The 16352-nt window shown below is 40.5% G+C and overlaps 1 protein-coding gene across 3 annotated transcripts in view; it reads right to left on the reverse strand.

The window, feature by feature from the left end:
• The window catches only part of LOC135507936 (synaptosomal-associated protein 23-like), a 39474-nt gene that overhangs the window by 15804 nt on the left and 7318 nt on the right, over positions 1 to 16352 (reverse strand). Inside the window, exon 1 of one of the 3 annotated variants that reach the window (XM_064927742.1) lies at positions 5428 to 5547. The exons of 1 other annotated variant lie outside the window; for it this stretch is intronic. Coding sequence is in view for 1 of the 2 variants with exons in the window: in XM_064927741.1 (XP_064783813.1) it covers positions 2031 to 2059 (29 nt within the window). In the remaining variant the exon portion in view is untranslated. Of the gene's footprint in view, positions 1 to 2030; positions 2137 to 5427; positions 5548 to 16352 lie in introns of those variants that run through there. One more of the 3 variants, XM_064927741.1, reaches the window with a different exon arrangement.

A 16352-nucleotide genomic window follows, 5' to 3' on the forward strand; every position in this document is an offset into this window, starting at 1 on the left:
TGTAAAGTGGCTGTTCCACTGATGTCAGAAGGTGAATTCACCAATTTGTAAGTCGCTCTGGATAAGAGCATCTGCTAAATGACTTAAATGTAATGTAAATGTAAATGCCTATTTCACACTATAGCCTTTCCCTAAATATTGTTGGCCTAAATGCTGAACTTCTAAATTTCAAGTTGGATTATAAAATCGAGAGGCTATATTTCTGTAAAGATTCCATCTCAAACATAAGAACACATCAGCACATTTCAGACAGGAAATGTCTCACTCTTCAGAGTGCTGGGTCATTCCACTTCAAAAAGCACAAGAAAGAGGATTGACACCCACTGTCTCAGATTTTTCTGAAATCATTTCTGTTAGAAACAGATAAGATTAGCATTCCTGCAACATTATTTTGTTAAAACATAATATCTGTGAAATAAACCTAATTAATTGCACTCAAATTGACAATGAGTATATAGTATCAGTTTTCTGTTTGACAAGTAGTGTGTAGCTGCGTCTCGAAGTATTGTTTCTTCATTCTATGTAACGTGTTCTTAGTGAATTTGGTGATGTCCTCTCCCCCCATTCTGAGAAATTAGTAATTTAAATAGTTGGATTTATGTCCCATTCTACATCCTAATATTACAAGGTTCTGACCACTGGATGGTGGTGTTCCTGCTATTAGGTGATTATTATTTTAAGATGCTAGATACCATTGGCTTGTGAAACTACCTCTAACTTCCTTCATACTGGACACAGAGACATGAACATGTTATCCACGAGTTCATTAAGGGCCACATTGGCAAAATACTGAAGTATCCCTTTAAGGATTAGTAATAAATTAAAGACAGCACTTCGAAAAAGCCTATTTCACACTATAACCTGTGTGAAAGGTAACTTTCTTCATTTTGATTTCGGCACAAATTAAAATGTGGCACTGACTCGCCCATGCATTGACATTTCAGCATTGTATCAGTGAAGAGTTTGCCATTCGATGTCCGACATGCACGTGCAGTTACATTTGAGTCATTTAGCAGATGCTCTTATCCAGATCGACAGTTAAGTGCATTCATCTTAAGATTGCTAGTTTGGACAAGCACATATCACAGGCATAGTAAGTACACTTTTCTTCTGAAACAAAATCTTTGAGGAATTCCATTAGCACAAATTAACATAATCTCCCCATTTCTCTGAGCAAACAATATATATCAGTATTTTTGTCACTTTCTGATCTTTATCAAGGGTGTCGATTTCAGACCCCACTGTTATGGTCAATCCTATCGTATTTTTTCCCCCTCTCTAACCGGCTAGACTTAGAGGCAGGCGGACGATCAATATCCACCGTCGTAGTGCGGATGAAGCGTGAGCTGGAATGTGAAGCTAACTGAATCTGGTTAGCTTTAGAAAACCCTGAGTAGGATACCCTTCTGGGATGACAGCAACCCATGCGTTGGTTGTATACCTGGCCACTGTTTCAAATGGTATTTTTTCATCATTTGTGTCAATGGTACCTATATTAGCATCATCACGATTCATGTCCAAATCATCCTAAAAGGATCAAAAAATGTATTGTGTAACTCAACAATGTTACTGATAGATTTGGATATGAAGTGTGGAATGACCTTTGACCATTTTTGATTCCTCATGTCTTACCCATTGTTAGAAAAAAAGTTTGGTTCAAATAGGATGTTAGACACGAAAATGATTTAATATTATATGAATCCTATCAATTAAAATGGCCCAATTTGGGTGCAATCAATTCCCTTAATTTCTCAGAGATCAAATTATTTTTCAACAAAATAATGCTTCCGGATGGTGGGTGTCAAGGCTTGCTGAAATGACATGGAACGACCCTGCTGCTCATTCTTTATGGTAAGCCTAACACATAGGCTATTGCTACATCACCCTATGATCCACCAAATGGTCCTCAATTTCACACCATAAAAATATTTTGTCACACTACACCCAGCAGCAATACACCACACACACACACATTTATGATTATGACAACAATGAGGATTAACTGCAATTAAATAATCTACTGTACATACCTATTCATCTTTTCACCGTTCCACTCCATACAGCCCAACTACTGGAGTGTTTTACCTAGCCTGCTGATCCATACATGCCTCCACAACACCACAGGGACACACATTTCCTGCTCTTCTACTCAAACCAGTTCCTCCAGGTTAGGTTTCAACAACTACAACATGACATCCCTCTGTTCCGTTCTTTTCTTTCATACTTAGGTTGTTCATGCTGACAATGTCTTATGGCAATAGACAGTATGACAATGGCTACACACAGAGGTAGCATATGGCACTACCTGTCCATGTATTTGTCTGCCAAGTGATTTGAGATGTCTAGTACAAGATAGGTAATAATTACCAGAACAGAAAAGTTGATCAATTTCTCACCACCTTCTTATAATGCCTAATACACTGAACAAAAATATAAAAATGCAACATGTAAAGTGTTGGTCCCATGTATCATGAGCTGAAATAAAATCCCGGAAATGTTCCTTATGCACAAAAAGCTTTTTTCTCTAAAATGTTGTGCACACATTTGTTTACATCTGTTAGTAATTATTTCCCCTTTGCTAAGATAATCCATTAACCTGACAGGTGTGGCAAATCAAGAAGCTGATTAAACAGCATGATCATTACACAGGTGCCTTGTGCCGAGGCCAATAAAAGACCACTTTAAAATGTGCAGTTTTGTCACAACAATGCCACAGATGTCTCAAGTTTTGAAGGAGCGCACAATTGGGATGCTGACTGCAGTAATGCCCACCAGAACTGTTGTCAGATAATTTAATGTTCATTTCTCTACCATAAGCCACCTCCAACGTCGGTTTAGATAATTTGGCAGTACGTCCAACCAGCCTCACAACCGCAGACCACGTGTAACCACGCCAGCCCAGGACCTCCAGCTTCATCACCTGCGAGATTATCTAGAGGAGCTGAGGAGTATTTGTGTCTGTAATAAAGGAGTGGTGTAAAGTACTTAAGAAAATTATTTACTTTTCATACTTAAGTATATTTAAAAACAAATACTTGTAGACTTTTACTGACGTAGTATTTTAATTGGTGACATTCAATTTCTTTTAAGGAACCTTTAATTTTCCTCAAGTATGATATTTGGGTACTTTTTCCACCACCATTTTAAAGCCATTTTGTGGGGGAAAACTCATTCTGATTGGCTGGGCCTGGCTCCCCAGTGGGTGGGCCCATGCCCTCCAAGGCCCAGCCATGGCTTCACCCCTGTCCAGTCATGTGAAATCCATAGATTAGGGCCTAATTTACTTACAGTTCATATAAGTAAATCAGTCAATTGTAACTCAGTAAAATTGTTGTGTTTATATTTTTGCTGAGTATAATTATTTAGCTGTGGGTTTCATATCCCAGATCAGAACAAATGTACAAGTCTTTACAGGTAAAAGTTAGTTGGTAATTATGCCAATAAATCAGAAATAGCTAATTTTGTCAACAAGTACATATAACTATCAATCCACTTCGCTAAAACATTACATTCAGTAGGTATCCATTGGTCAACATATCATTTGATGGCAATACAGGTTGAGCATAATCGATAATCTGCATTTTTGGACACCGATTATGGTTGATTACATTGCAATCCACGAGAAGACTGCGTGTTACGTGAGTGCAGCAAGGAGCCAAGGTAAGTTGCTAGCTAGCATTAAACTTAATGTATAAAAAAAACTAACTACACATGGTTGACGCTATTACTCTTTTAACTAGCTTGTCCTGCGATGCATATAATCAATTTGGTGCCTGTTAATTTATCATCGAATCACAGCCTACTTCGACAAACGGGTGATGATTTAACAAAAGCGCATTCGCATCAGGGTATATGCAGGAGTTTGGGCCGCTTGGCTCGTTGCGAACTGTGTGAATACCATTTCCTCCTAACAAAGACTAATTCATTTGCCAGAATTTTACATAATTATGTAAAGGCAAGTGTAGGCAACAGCAGGCTCATAAGCATTAATCCAAACAGCTCTTCTCAATGCTTGAAGCACAGCGCTGTTTATGACTTCAAGCCTATTAACTCCCGAGATTAGGCTGGCAATACTATAGTGCCTATAAGAACATCCAATACTCAAAGGAATATGAAATACAAATGGTATAGAGAGAAATAGTCCTATAACAACTACAACCTAAAATTAACTTGGAATATTGAAGACTCATGTTAAAAGGAACCATCAGCTTTGATATGTTCTCATGTTCTGAGCAAGGAACGTTAGCTTTTGTTTTACATGGCAAATGTTGCACTTTTACTTCCTTCTCCAACACTGTGTTTTTGCATTATTTTAACCAAATTGAACAGGTTTCATTATTTGTGACTAAATTGATTTTATTCATGTATTAATTATACTGAGTTAAAATTAGCGTTCATTCAGTATTGTTGTAATTGTCATTATTACAAATAAATATAAAAATTGGCTTCTGCTTTTTGTGGTCCTCCAATAATCAGTATCGGAGTTGAAAAATCATAATCAGTCGACCTCTACTTGATCATGACACCTGTTAATCATTTATCTGCAAACTTGTAGCAATGTGGGTGATTCCACTGCTGTGTCTGTGCTGATATTCATGTATGAGTTCATTGGGGTTAGCTGCAGTTACAGTGTAACTAGCTGGACGTGCTTGGTCATCAGCTGACAAGTACAGTTAGGCCAGCTGTACTGTAACAAGGTGATCGCAAACTGACACCCAACCACCAAAGGAGTTGTTAGGTATTCTAGCAAAAGTGAGCTAGCTAGCGAAGTTGGGTGGGTAGTATTTGTGGAACCTTCCAACAGGAATCTGTTCCAAAAACGTTGTAAATAACAAGGTTGGTAACAAACAACGCATACAAAGTTATATAGCGGCAGAATAAGATACAGGGTAGGGAGTGGGCTATTTCATTGCGTTTTTCACTCATCACGTTTATTCCGATAAATGTCTGTCCTCACTCTGGTACCCTATGGACAAACATGAAGAGTAAACTACGTGGTGAGTTGATGCCTATTCGGCAGCTCGTCAGCTAGGTTCGTATGCGTTGCTACTTTGTATGCGTTGTTTGTTGGCAACCTTGTACTTACGTTTTTGGAACAGATTCCTGTTGGAACGTTCCACAAATTATACCCACCCAGCAAAGTTAGCAAAATAAAGTTGGTGACAGTTTTTCCAAGTAATTTTAATGCTCTAAACTTCGTCCCGACACACTAAAAGTATTAACGTCTTCCTGTAATTAAGTATGTTGTGCTAGCCCAACACAGCGTACTACTAGTAATTGTTAGATCCGCTAGCAGTGGAAGCCAGCTAGGCTTGCTAGTTCCTCTCACACAACACAGACAAGTCGCGTAACACTCTCCGACTGTGGATCATTTGATGGATGAACACATAATGACAATAGGTTGTCTTCTGGATGAAAGCTACTTACTGCTACGCTTCCCAAGTAGGAAAAAATCTCCTTCTTCAGGTTATCCGTATGTGATCTTTGCAATTTCTGAAATTCATTGATATGGACTGAGAGTCGATGGTGCGCATGTCCTGTCATATGATTCCACAAGTGGCGGAAGGCGATTTGCGCATGCGTTGGATCACACCTTAACAGCTAAATTTGTGTAGCCTACTGTTTACAGTGGTATCTGTAGCTACTGTTCTGATATTTGATTACAATGACAAGTGGATTATATACCAAACATATTTTATATTTATATGATTTTTATATTTCAGTCTCCCCCCCGGCTAAAAGCAGTATCATTTTTGGCTGATGAAGGCCGACCAAGCAGGAACGGGTTGGTGTTTGTCTCCAATAACAGTGTGATTGCCTCGTGTGGCTCCCCCCCTTGGTTGCTGCAGTAACGACCCCTCCTCCCTTGTCGAGGACACTGCCATCTTCATGTTTGTTTGACACTTGATTCCCCAGATTGTCTATTATGTCATAAAACAGTAGGTCAAAAGGGAAATAAAAGTATGCAAGCTTCAACAGAAAGTATGCACAAAACTATGATGCAACCATGTAAAAAACAAGAAAAATGTATTGAAATCAATGGTGGCCACTATTTGAGCTGAAGCGAGAGAAAAATAAACTGACTTTGGAATGAAATGTTGCCCATTCACATCTCATATGTAGCCTGATTACAATATTTTATCTTGATATGTTAATACATACTGTGTTCATTTTGGCATGTTAACCTGCCTACTATACCCGCTGTAGTATGTGTAGATCGCAAGCCCATAGTAATTCAATAAGGTGAACTGGCTAGCTACTGCTGTTAGGTAACTAGATAGCCACAAAGAATTGGTTGCATCTACCTTGCGTAACATTCGTCTTAGGTCATTTTGTCCTGTTTAACTAGCTTTCTAGCTAGATTATTTCAATTCACATATAGCTAGCTGATAATTATGAAGTAAAATGTTTGCTTTGTGTATATCTTATTTAGTCTCTTTTGTTGCCATTGTCCTAGCTGGAAGAAGGTTCAGTGAATGGGGAGGTGCAGCGTGAGGTAATACAGTAGCTAGGGAGAGTGATGTAATCTCAAATGTAATGTTTTATGCGTTCTCCACACTCTCGTCCTCACAAGAACGTACTCGGAGAATTAGAGTGTGGAGCACGGTATTATGCATATTGAGAAACACCCACTGTCTTGGTGCATAGTCTTTACCCACCAACATAAAGTTAGGATGTAATCCCATGACAGCTTTTGTCCAGCACCCATTACAATGTTTAAGGTGCCAAGCTCATCAAGTCAAATTGTATTTGTAACATGCTTCGTAAAACGGTACTATCTGGAGTATGTGACAATAAAACATATCTATTATTTGGGTGGACGTCCCAAGGGTCCCGGGTAGCACGAACACTGAAAACTAGGCAATTTTTTTTCACACAGCATGTCATGAAGTGCACGCGTGCTGGTGCTTCTCTCCTATCACTCACTCAGATCCCTGCTCTGCCTGCAGCGCTCTCTCAATAAAAAATCTAATCACATCAAATTTTATTTGTCGCATGTGCCGAATACAACAGGTGTTGATCTTACTGTGAAATGCTTACCTACGAGCCATTAACCAACAATGAGAGGAGCAGCAGCATGTGTGAAGAGTGTGAAGGAATGTGTGTATCAGTGTGTGTGTTGGAGTGTCAGTGTAGTATGTGTGAGTGTGGGGTCCAGTGGGTACATGATGCTCTTGATGGTGCAGCTGTAGATCTTTTTGAGGATCTGAGAACCCATGCCAAATATTTTCAGCCTCCTGAGGGGGAAGAGGCGTTGTCTTCAACGCTGTGTTGGTTTGTTTGGACCATGATAGTTCCTAATGATTTGGACACCAAGGAACTTAAAGCTCTCAACCTTCTCCACCAAAGTCCAGTCGATGTGAATGGGGTTTGCTCTGCCCTCTTCCTGTAGTCTACAATTAGCTCCTTTGTCTTTCTCATGGCCTACCACCATCATGTCGTCGGCAAACAATGATGGTGTTGGAGTCGTGCATAGCCACAGAGTCGTGGGTGAACAGGGAGTGGAGGAAGGAACTAAGCATGTACCTTGGCATTTTTGGGCACAGGGACTATGTAGGTATTACAGTCTGGGGCAGGGAGAGGTTGAAAATGTCAATGAAGACACTTGCTAGCTGGTCAGCTCATGCTCTGAGTCACGTCCTGGTAATGCATAATCCCGGTGGCTTTGTGATTGTACAGTGCATTTGGAAAGTATTCAGACCCCTTATTCTTTTTCCACATGTTGTTACGTTACAGCCTTATTCTAAAACAGATTTTTAGAATGTTTTGCAAATTTAGAAAAATAATTTAAAACAGAAATAACTTATTTACATAAGTATTCAGACCCTTTGCTATTAGACTCGAAAGTGAGCTAAGGTGCATCCTGTTTTCATGATCATCCTTGAGAAGTTTCTACAACTTGATTGGATTCAAACTGTGGTAAATTCAATTGATTGGACATGATTTGGAAAGGCCAAACTGAGAAAACGGGGGAGAAGGGCCTTGATCAGGGAGCAGACCAAGAACCTGATGGTCACTATGACAGAGCTCTAGAGTCCCTCTGTGGAGGAAAGACGCTCATCTCTGCAGCACTCCACCAATCAGGCCTTTATAGTAGAGTGGCCAGATGGTAAAAGGCACATGACAGACCGCTTGGAGTCTGCCAAAAGGCACCTAAAGAACTCTCAGACAATGAAAAACGAGACACAGTGTTATATTCCTCAAAGCGACCCTAAAAGGCGTTTAGCTTGTTTGGGAGTTTTGTGTTGCTGGGTGAAGCCTGATTCATCACTCCAGTGAATGCATTTCCACTGCTCCAGAGTCCAATGGTGTCGATCTTTACACCACTCCAGCCGATGCTTGGCATTGTGCATGGTGATCTTAGGCTTGTGTGCGGCTCCTCAGCCATGGAAACCCATTTCATGAAGTTCCAGACGAACAGTTATTGTGCTGCCATTGCTTCCAAAGGCAGTTTGGAACTCAGTAGTGTGTGTTGCAACCGAGGACAGACGATCTTTACGCTCTATGCGCTTTAGCACTCAGCGGTCCCGTTCTGTGACCTTGTGTGGCCTACCACTTCCCGGCTGAGCTGTTGTTGCTCCAAGAAGTTTCCACTTTACAATAACAGCACTTACAGTTGTCCGAGGCAGCTCTAGCATGATAGAAATTTGACGAAAGTACTTGTTGGAAAGGTGTTATCCTATGATGTATGGGCCATTCTACTGCCAATGTTTGTGTATGGAGACTGCATGCCTGTGCTTGATTTTATACACCTGTCAGCAACAGGTGTGGCTGAAATAGCCAAATCCACTAATTTGAAGGGTTGTCCACATACTTTTGTATATACAGTACATTCGGAAAGCATTCATTCAGACCCCTTGACTTTTTACACCTTTTGTTACGGCCTTCTTCTATATTGGATTAAAAAAACAGACCCTTTGCTATGAGACTTTAAAATTGAGCTAAGGTGCATCCTGTTTCCATTGATCATCCTTGAGATGTTTCTACAACTTGATTGGAGTCAAACTGTGGTAAATTCAATCGATTGGACATGATTTGGCACACACCTGTCTATATATGGTCCCACGGTTGACAGTGCATGTCAGACCAAAAACCAAGTCATGAGGTCGAAGGAATTGTCAGTAGAGCTCCAACAGGATTGTGTATAGGCACAGATCTGGGGAAGGGTACCAAAACATTTCTGCAGCACTGAAGGTCCCCAAGAACACAGTGGCCCCTATCATTCTTAAAATGGAAGATGTTTGGAACCACCAAGACTCTTCCTAGAGCTGGCCACCCGGACAAACTGAGCAATCGGGGGAGAAGGGCCTTGGTCAGGGAGGTGACCAAGAACCTGATGGTCACTCTGATAGAGCTCTATAGTTCCTCTGTGGAGATGGGAGAATCCTCCAGAAGTACACCCATCTTCAGGATAAGTCTCTGAATGTCCTTTAGTGGCCCAGCCAGAGCCTGGACTTGAACCCGATTGAACATCTCTGGAGAGTGACAGAACACCGAGCCAATCACAGCGCAACTAGAGAATATTACCAACGCCTACGCTCTGTATATTCCGCCGGCTGCCCCTCCACTGAGCTAGGCTGAAACATCTGCATTTTGGAGCTGCTTGACTCAAGAAAGAGACCATGTTTGTAAGCGACTTTATTAGCTAATTTTGAATGACGCGTCGCCACTAGACTGTATATGAAAATTCCTTAGCAGTCACATTTATGACTTATGGTAAAATACAGTGGCTCTAACTTTTTATATTCACTGACTGTACAAAACATTAGGAACAACTCCCCCCCCCCCCTTTGCCATCAGGATGGCCTCAATTTGTCAGGGCATGGACTCCATGTCGAAAGCATTCCACAGGGATGCTGGCCCATGTTGACTCCAATGCTTCCCACAAATGTGTCAAGTTGGCTGGATGTCTTTTGGGTGGCAGACCATTCTTGATGCACACAGGACAAAACCCAGCAGCGTTGCAGTTCTTGACACACTCAAATCGGTGCGTATGCCACCTACTACCACACCCTGTTCAAAGGCACAATCTTTGTCTTGCCCATTCTTCCTCTGAATGGCACACGTACACAATCCATGTCTAAATTGTCTTAAGGTTTAAAAATCCTTGTTTAACCTGTCTCCTCCCATTTAGCTATGCTGATTGAAGTGAATTTAATAGGTTACATCAATAAGGGATCATACTGTAGCTTTCACCTGGATTCTCCTGGTTAGTCTGTCATGGAAAGGCTAGGTGTTCCTAATGTTTTGTACACTCAGTGTATATTTAATCATAGGAAATGTATTCTTTTTTCATTAGATTGAAGTTGAGTTGGGTTATGAATATACTCGATCAAGATGATCTTACAGAGGATTTTGCCCTTATCCAATAGGGAGTGAATGTTATTTATAATAAGGATTACACAGAGAAAATCGGACCCCCTTAAAATAAAAATGGTTGGCCTCCCTTAAGCAAAATACATTTGACCTAAACCCTCCCTGAACGCTTGAAAAAAACAAGTGACCCTCCCATATACCCACAATAATACTTTAAACATAAAGTGGATAGCAGAGAACATGTCTACCGTTTACCCTCACTTATTGAAAAGACCAGAGCCTTAGTAGTACAGTTTCATAACCTCTTCTTCATCTTGAAAACATTACATGGCAAAGCAGGAATTTTGATAGTGCGTAGGGCTGCAGGCTAGAAGGTTGTGGGTTCGCAGACTACAGTGGACAAGAGTAGAGGTGGATAGATCTTTATAGTAAAAGCACTGCATGAATCTATCATTGTGTTTGCAGGCCAGAGAAAAAAATGGCCTTTTAAACATTTCATGCAACTCTACATCATTTTACATATTAGCAGAATATTTTTTAATACCACAAATATGACCAAAATGACAGGATAAGAATGGACAGAGAGATAGGTCTAGGTGTTCATCTTATCATATTTATTTACTGCCAAATCAGTGTGTCTTGTTTCGCAAATAATTTAACCTGAGACTTCATTAGGAATCTGAGCATGGTGCTTTCAAACAAAAGTTAGGCCTATCTTTCCACCACAGACAGAGTAGGCCTACTGACACAGAAAAATATAAACTTTACCTGCTGGCTACTATTCTTCCGTGGCTTAACCCAATGAGAGAAGGTCACCCTAAAAGCTGGCTGGGTTTAAACATCTTCTATTGTACAGAACGTGAAAGGCTTAATCAATTGATAGTGACAGAATTGGATTACTTTCCAAGCAAAGTCAATTTTTCCAGTCTCCTCGGCTAAAGAAGGTTGTAGCTCGGCCTCTGAATGTCAATGAAACAAAACAATGATATCCCCATATACTTTGGAGTCTTCCCCGGTCTTTTGTTTCTAGCATAAATCATCATCAAAGTGCTGCATAGATCACTTTATATAATCTGATCTGTTTAATGTTCTTCAAAATGTTAAACTAAAAAGGCCTGTGCTTTTCTTTAATAAAAAGTAGGCTTATGGCTTACCCTCTCATACCCCCTTCAATTCGAGTCTTGATTTGAACTTAACAGTTATATAGCCTAATAAGCAACACATTCTAAAACACTGATAAATATTTACATTTCATCCATTACAAATGACATGACCCTTCCCTGACTTGATTTAAAAAATACTTAACACTCCCCTGGACTGAAATTGAAAAAGCATGACCTTCCCCCATTTTCCTCCAGGTACCCATCATGTAAATTTCAATCTATCCCTTAGCCTTTACATATGTTTAAATCAATGGTTTTGACTCTAAAACGTAATATTTTAGGGAGAATTGGTCATGTATAGACCCATACAGTACAGTCGTGGCCAAAAGTTTTGAGAATGACAAAGTCTGCTGGCTCCGTTTGTATGATGGCAATTTGCATATACTCCAGAATGTTATGAAGAGTGATCAGATGAATTGCAATTAATTGCAAAGTCCCCCTTGGCCATGCAAATTAACTGAATCCCTGTAACGAATCTCTTTGTCGTCTGAGGAGGAGTAGGAAGATTCGGACCAATATGCAGCGTGGTAAGTGTCCATGTTAATTTATTAGACTGAACACACAAAACAAAATAACAAAGTGAAAGGAAGAAACGAAACACTTCTGTCAGGTGAATACACAAAACACAAAACTACCCACAAATCATAGTGGGAACACAGGCTACCTAAGTATGGTTCTCATTCAGAGACAACGATTGTGTAACGGCGTTCTTCGTTTGTTGAAAGAGAGTCGGACCGAAATGCAGCGTGGTGGTTACTCATGTCTTTAATGAAGAAGATAGCGATACATGAAATAACTTAAATAAATACAAAACAACAAACGGACCGTGAAAACTAATTACAGCCTATCTGGTGAACACTACACAGAGACAGGAACAATCACCCACGAAATACAAAGTGAAACCCAGGCTACCTAAATACGGTTCCCAATCAGAGACAACGAGAATCACCTGACTCTGATTGAGAACCGCCTCAGGCAGCCAAGCCTAAACAACACCCCTACTCAGCCGCAATCCCAATAACTACAAAACCCCAATACGAAATACAACAACATAAACCCATGTCACACCCTGGCCTGACCAACTAATTAACGAAAACACAAAATACTAAGACCAAGGCGTGACAGATTGACAGCTGCCTCTGATTGGGAACCATACCAGGCCAAAAGCAGAAATACAAAACCTAGAACAAAAACAGTGAATACCCACCTCAACTCACGCCCTGACCAAACTAAAACAGAGACATAAAAAAAGGAACTAAGGTCAGGACGTGACAATCCACAAAAAAACATTTCCACTGCATTTCAGCCTTTCCACAAAAGGACCACAGGTGTGAGTGTTGATGAGGACAAGGCTGGAGATCACTCTGTCATGCTTATTGTGTTGGAACAACAGACTGGATGCTTCAAAAGGAGGATGGTGCTTGGAATCATTGTTTTTCCTCTGTCAACCATGGTTACCTGCAAGGAAACACGTGCCGTCATCAATGCTTTGCACAAAGAGAGCTTCACAGGCAAGGATATTGCTGTCAATAAGATTTCACCTAAATCAACCATTTATCGGATCATCAAAAACTTCAAGGAGAGGGGTTCTATTGTTGTGAAGAAGGCTTCAGGGCACCCAAGCACCAGGACCGTCTCCTAAAGTTGATTCAGCTGCGGGATCGGGGCACCACCAGTACAGAGCTTGCTCAGGAATGGCAGCAGGCAGGTGTGAGTGCATCTGCATGCACAGTGAGGCGAAGCCTTTTGGAGGATGGCCTGGTGTCAAGAAGGACAGCAAAGAAGCCACTTCTCTCCAGGAAATACATCAGGGACAGACTGATATTCTGCAAAAGAAACAGGGATTGGACTGCTGAGGACTGGGGTAAAGTCATCTTCTCTGATGAATCCCCTTTCCGATTGTTTGGGGTATCCGGAAAAAAGCTTGTCGGGAGAAGACAATGTGAGTGCTACCATCAGTCCTGTGTCATGCCAACAGTAAAGCATCCTGAGACCATTCATGTGTGGAGTTGCTTCTCAGCCAAGGGAGTGGGTTCACTCACAATTTTGCCTAAGAACACAGCCATGAATAAAGAATGGTACCAACACATCCTCCGAGAGCAGCTTCTCCCAACCATCCAGGAACAGTTTGGTGACAAACAATGCCTTTTCCAGCATGATGGAGCACCTTGCCATAAGGCAAAAGTGATAACTAAGTGGCTCGGGGAACAAAACATTGACATTTTTGGTCCATTGCCAGGAATCTCCCCAGACCTTAATCCCAATGAGAACTTGTGGTCAATCCTCAAGAGGTGGGTGGACAAACAAAACCCCACAAATTCTGACAAACTCCAAGCATTGATTATGCAAGAATGGGCTGCCATCAGTCAGGATGTGGCCCAGAAGTTAATTGACAGCATGCCAGTGTGATTGCAGTGGTCTTGAAAAAGAAGGGTCAACACTGCAAATATTGACTCTTTGCGTCAACTTTAATGTAATTGTCAATAAAAGCCTTTGACATTCATGAAATGCTTGTAATTATACTTCAGTATTCCATAGTAACGTCTGACAAAAATATCTAGACACTGAAGCAGAAAACTTTGTGGAAATTAATATTTGTGTCATTCTCAAAACTTTTGGCCACGACTGTACATTGAATTAGTGTAATAACAAATATTTAATTTCAATAGGTTTATTTAGTCTCTCTTGCACAATCATAGACCTGGTTTATGTGAGTTGTTCTGTATAGTCACAAGGGTAGACCTAGTTTATCAGAGTATTGAGACATAACCACGGGTGTAAACCTGGTTTGTATCATCATTTGTGCTGATATATGCAGGTGTAGATCTAGTTTATATTAGTATTGTACACCTGGTTTATAGGACTACTGGAGTTGAGGTGCAGTGGTAGTCCTGGTTTACATCTTATGGGTATTCAGGCTTTGGCACATTTAGACCTGGATTAGATGACTTATTGGGTTCAAGCACTGGTGCAGACTTTGTAGGTAGATAAATTGGAGCTGAAGTACAGGTGTAGACCTGGGCTGTATCAATTTTGGGGCTGAAATGCAGAAGTACACCTATTTTTATGACAATTTGGGAGGACATATAGCAGTAGACCAGTTAACAAAAAAAACATCTATATTGGGTTAGATGTGCAGGTGTAAACAAGTTTAGACCTGGTTTTTATGAAGGCTTGAGCACTGGGGTGGACCTGTCTAATATGAGTATGCCCATGGATTTATCTGGTTTATATGAGTAATGGGGTGTAGGGATACACAACGTTCCTACAGGTAATGGGTACAGATTTACATTTTTTTTATTATCATTTTATTTCACCTATTTCACCGTATATTTGCCCATTCAAATAATTTCTGGCAACAAGTTTGTGGTAGGAAAAAGGTAAATGAGGATGGGGCACATGTGTTATAACACCGTACTCTGAGTGTATCTATGAAATGATTAGCATATACAGGTCAGAGCTCATGGGATTAAGATATGCAAATAACAGGGTTGAGGTGTACAGTGAATAGCTGGATACAGGGTTACTGTTGGTGACTTGAGGAATACAGGCCTATGGGAAGTGGGTAACAGGGCTGAGATAGGCAAGTAAGAGGCATGTGGTGTATTGGCAAAAGAACCGGGTGCAATAAGTAAGAAATAGGGCATTTAAGGGTAGGATATGGATGTATTGGTACTTGATTGTATCAATATAAAGGTATTGGCATGTGGGTGTTCGGGCTTTGGGGTAACAGCAATATGTATTACATGTTAGGGTTACAAATGGCAGAATATTTTCATAGTGGCATGTCTGGGATTATTATTATTATTTTTTTTACATATGGGTTAAATTGCTTGTTCCTGGGTACGTTGTAACAACACTAATTACAGAGATGGTTGTTAAAGAATGTTACATTACAAGTACAATGTAACTAAAAGGGTTATAACTAATGTTCTCCTGTCTCCTAATTTCCCCTGGTTTGTCAGAGTGAGCTCTCTGCAACTTTAGAAGTGTTGATACATTTTATGAGCACCACCAGCATGGTGAATGGGAAATTGCATTTAAAGGGAACTCCCTCTGATGGTGATTTGCTGAAAGTGCAATGCTACAGAAGGACTGTGATTGGTTAATGACCTATAATGTCAACGTACAGTATATATAGTTGAAGTCGGAAGTTTACATAAACTTAGGTTGGAGTCAGCCACGCCACATATTTCTTGTTAACAAACTATAGTTTTGGCAAGTCGGTTAGGACATTCACTCTGTGCATGACACATTTTTACAACAATTGTTTACAGACAGATTATTTCATTTATAACCCACTGTATCACAATTCCAGTGGGTCAGAAGTTTACATACACTAAGTTGACTATGCCTTTAAACAGCTTGGAAAACTCCAGGAAATGATGTCATAGCTTTCAAAGCTTCTGATTGGCTAATTGACATAATTTGCGTGAATTGGAGATGTTCCTGTATTTCAAGGCCTACCTTCAAACTCAGTGCCTCTTTGCTTGACATCATGGGAAAGTCAAAAGAAATCAGTCAAGACCTCAGAAAAAAATGGTGGACCTCCGCAAGTCTGGTTCATCCTTGGGAGCAATTTCCAAACGCCTGAAGGTACCACGTTCATCTGTACAAACAATAGTACGTAAGTATAAACACCATGGGACCACGCAGCCGTCATACTGCTCAGGAAGGAGACGCGTTCTGTCTCCTAGAGATGAACATATTTGGTGAGAAAAGTGCAAATCGATCCCAGAACAACAGCAAAGGACCTTGTGAAGATGCTGGAGGAAACAGGTACAAAAGTATCTATATCCACAGTAAAACAAGTCCTATATCGACATAACCTGAAACGCCTCTCAGCAAGGAAGAAGCCACTGCTCCAAAACC

This window comes from Oncorhynchus masou, chromosome 21 (genome assembly GCF_036934945.1).
Source record: "Oncorhynchus masou masou isolate Uvic2021 chromosome 21, UVic_Omas_1.1, whole genome shotgun sequence".
Lineage (NCBI taxonomy): Eukaryota > Metazoa > Chordata > Actinopteri > Salmoniformes > Salmonidae > Oncorhynchus > Oncorhynchus masou.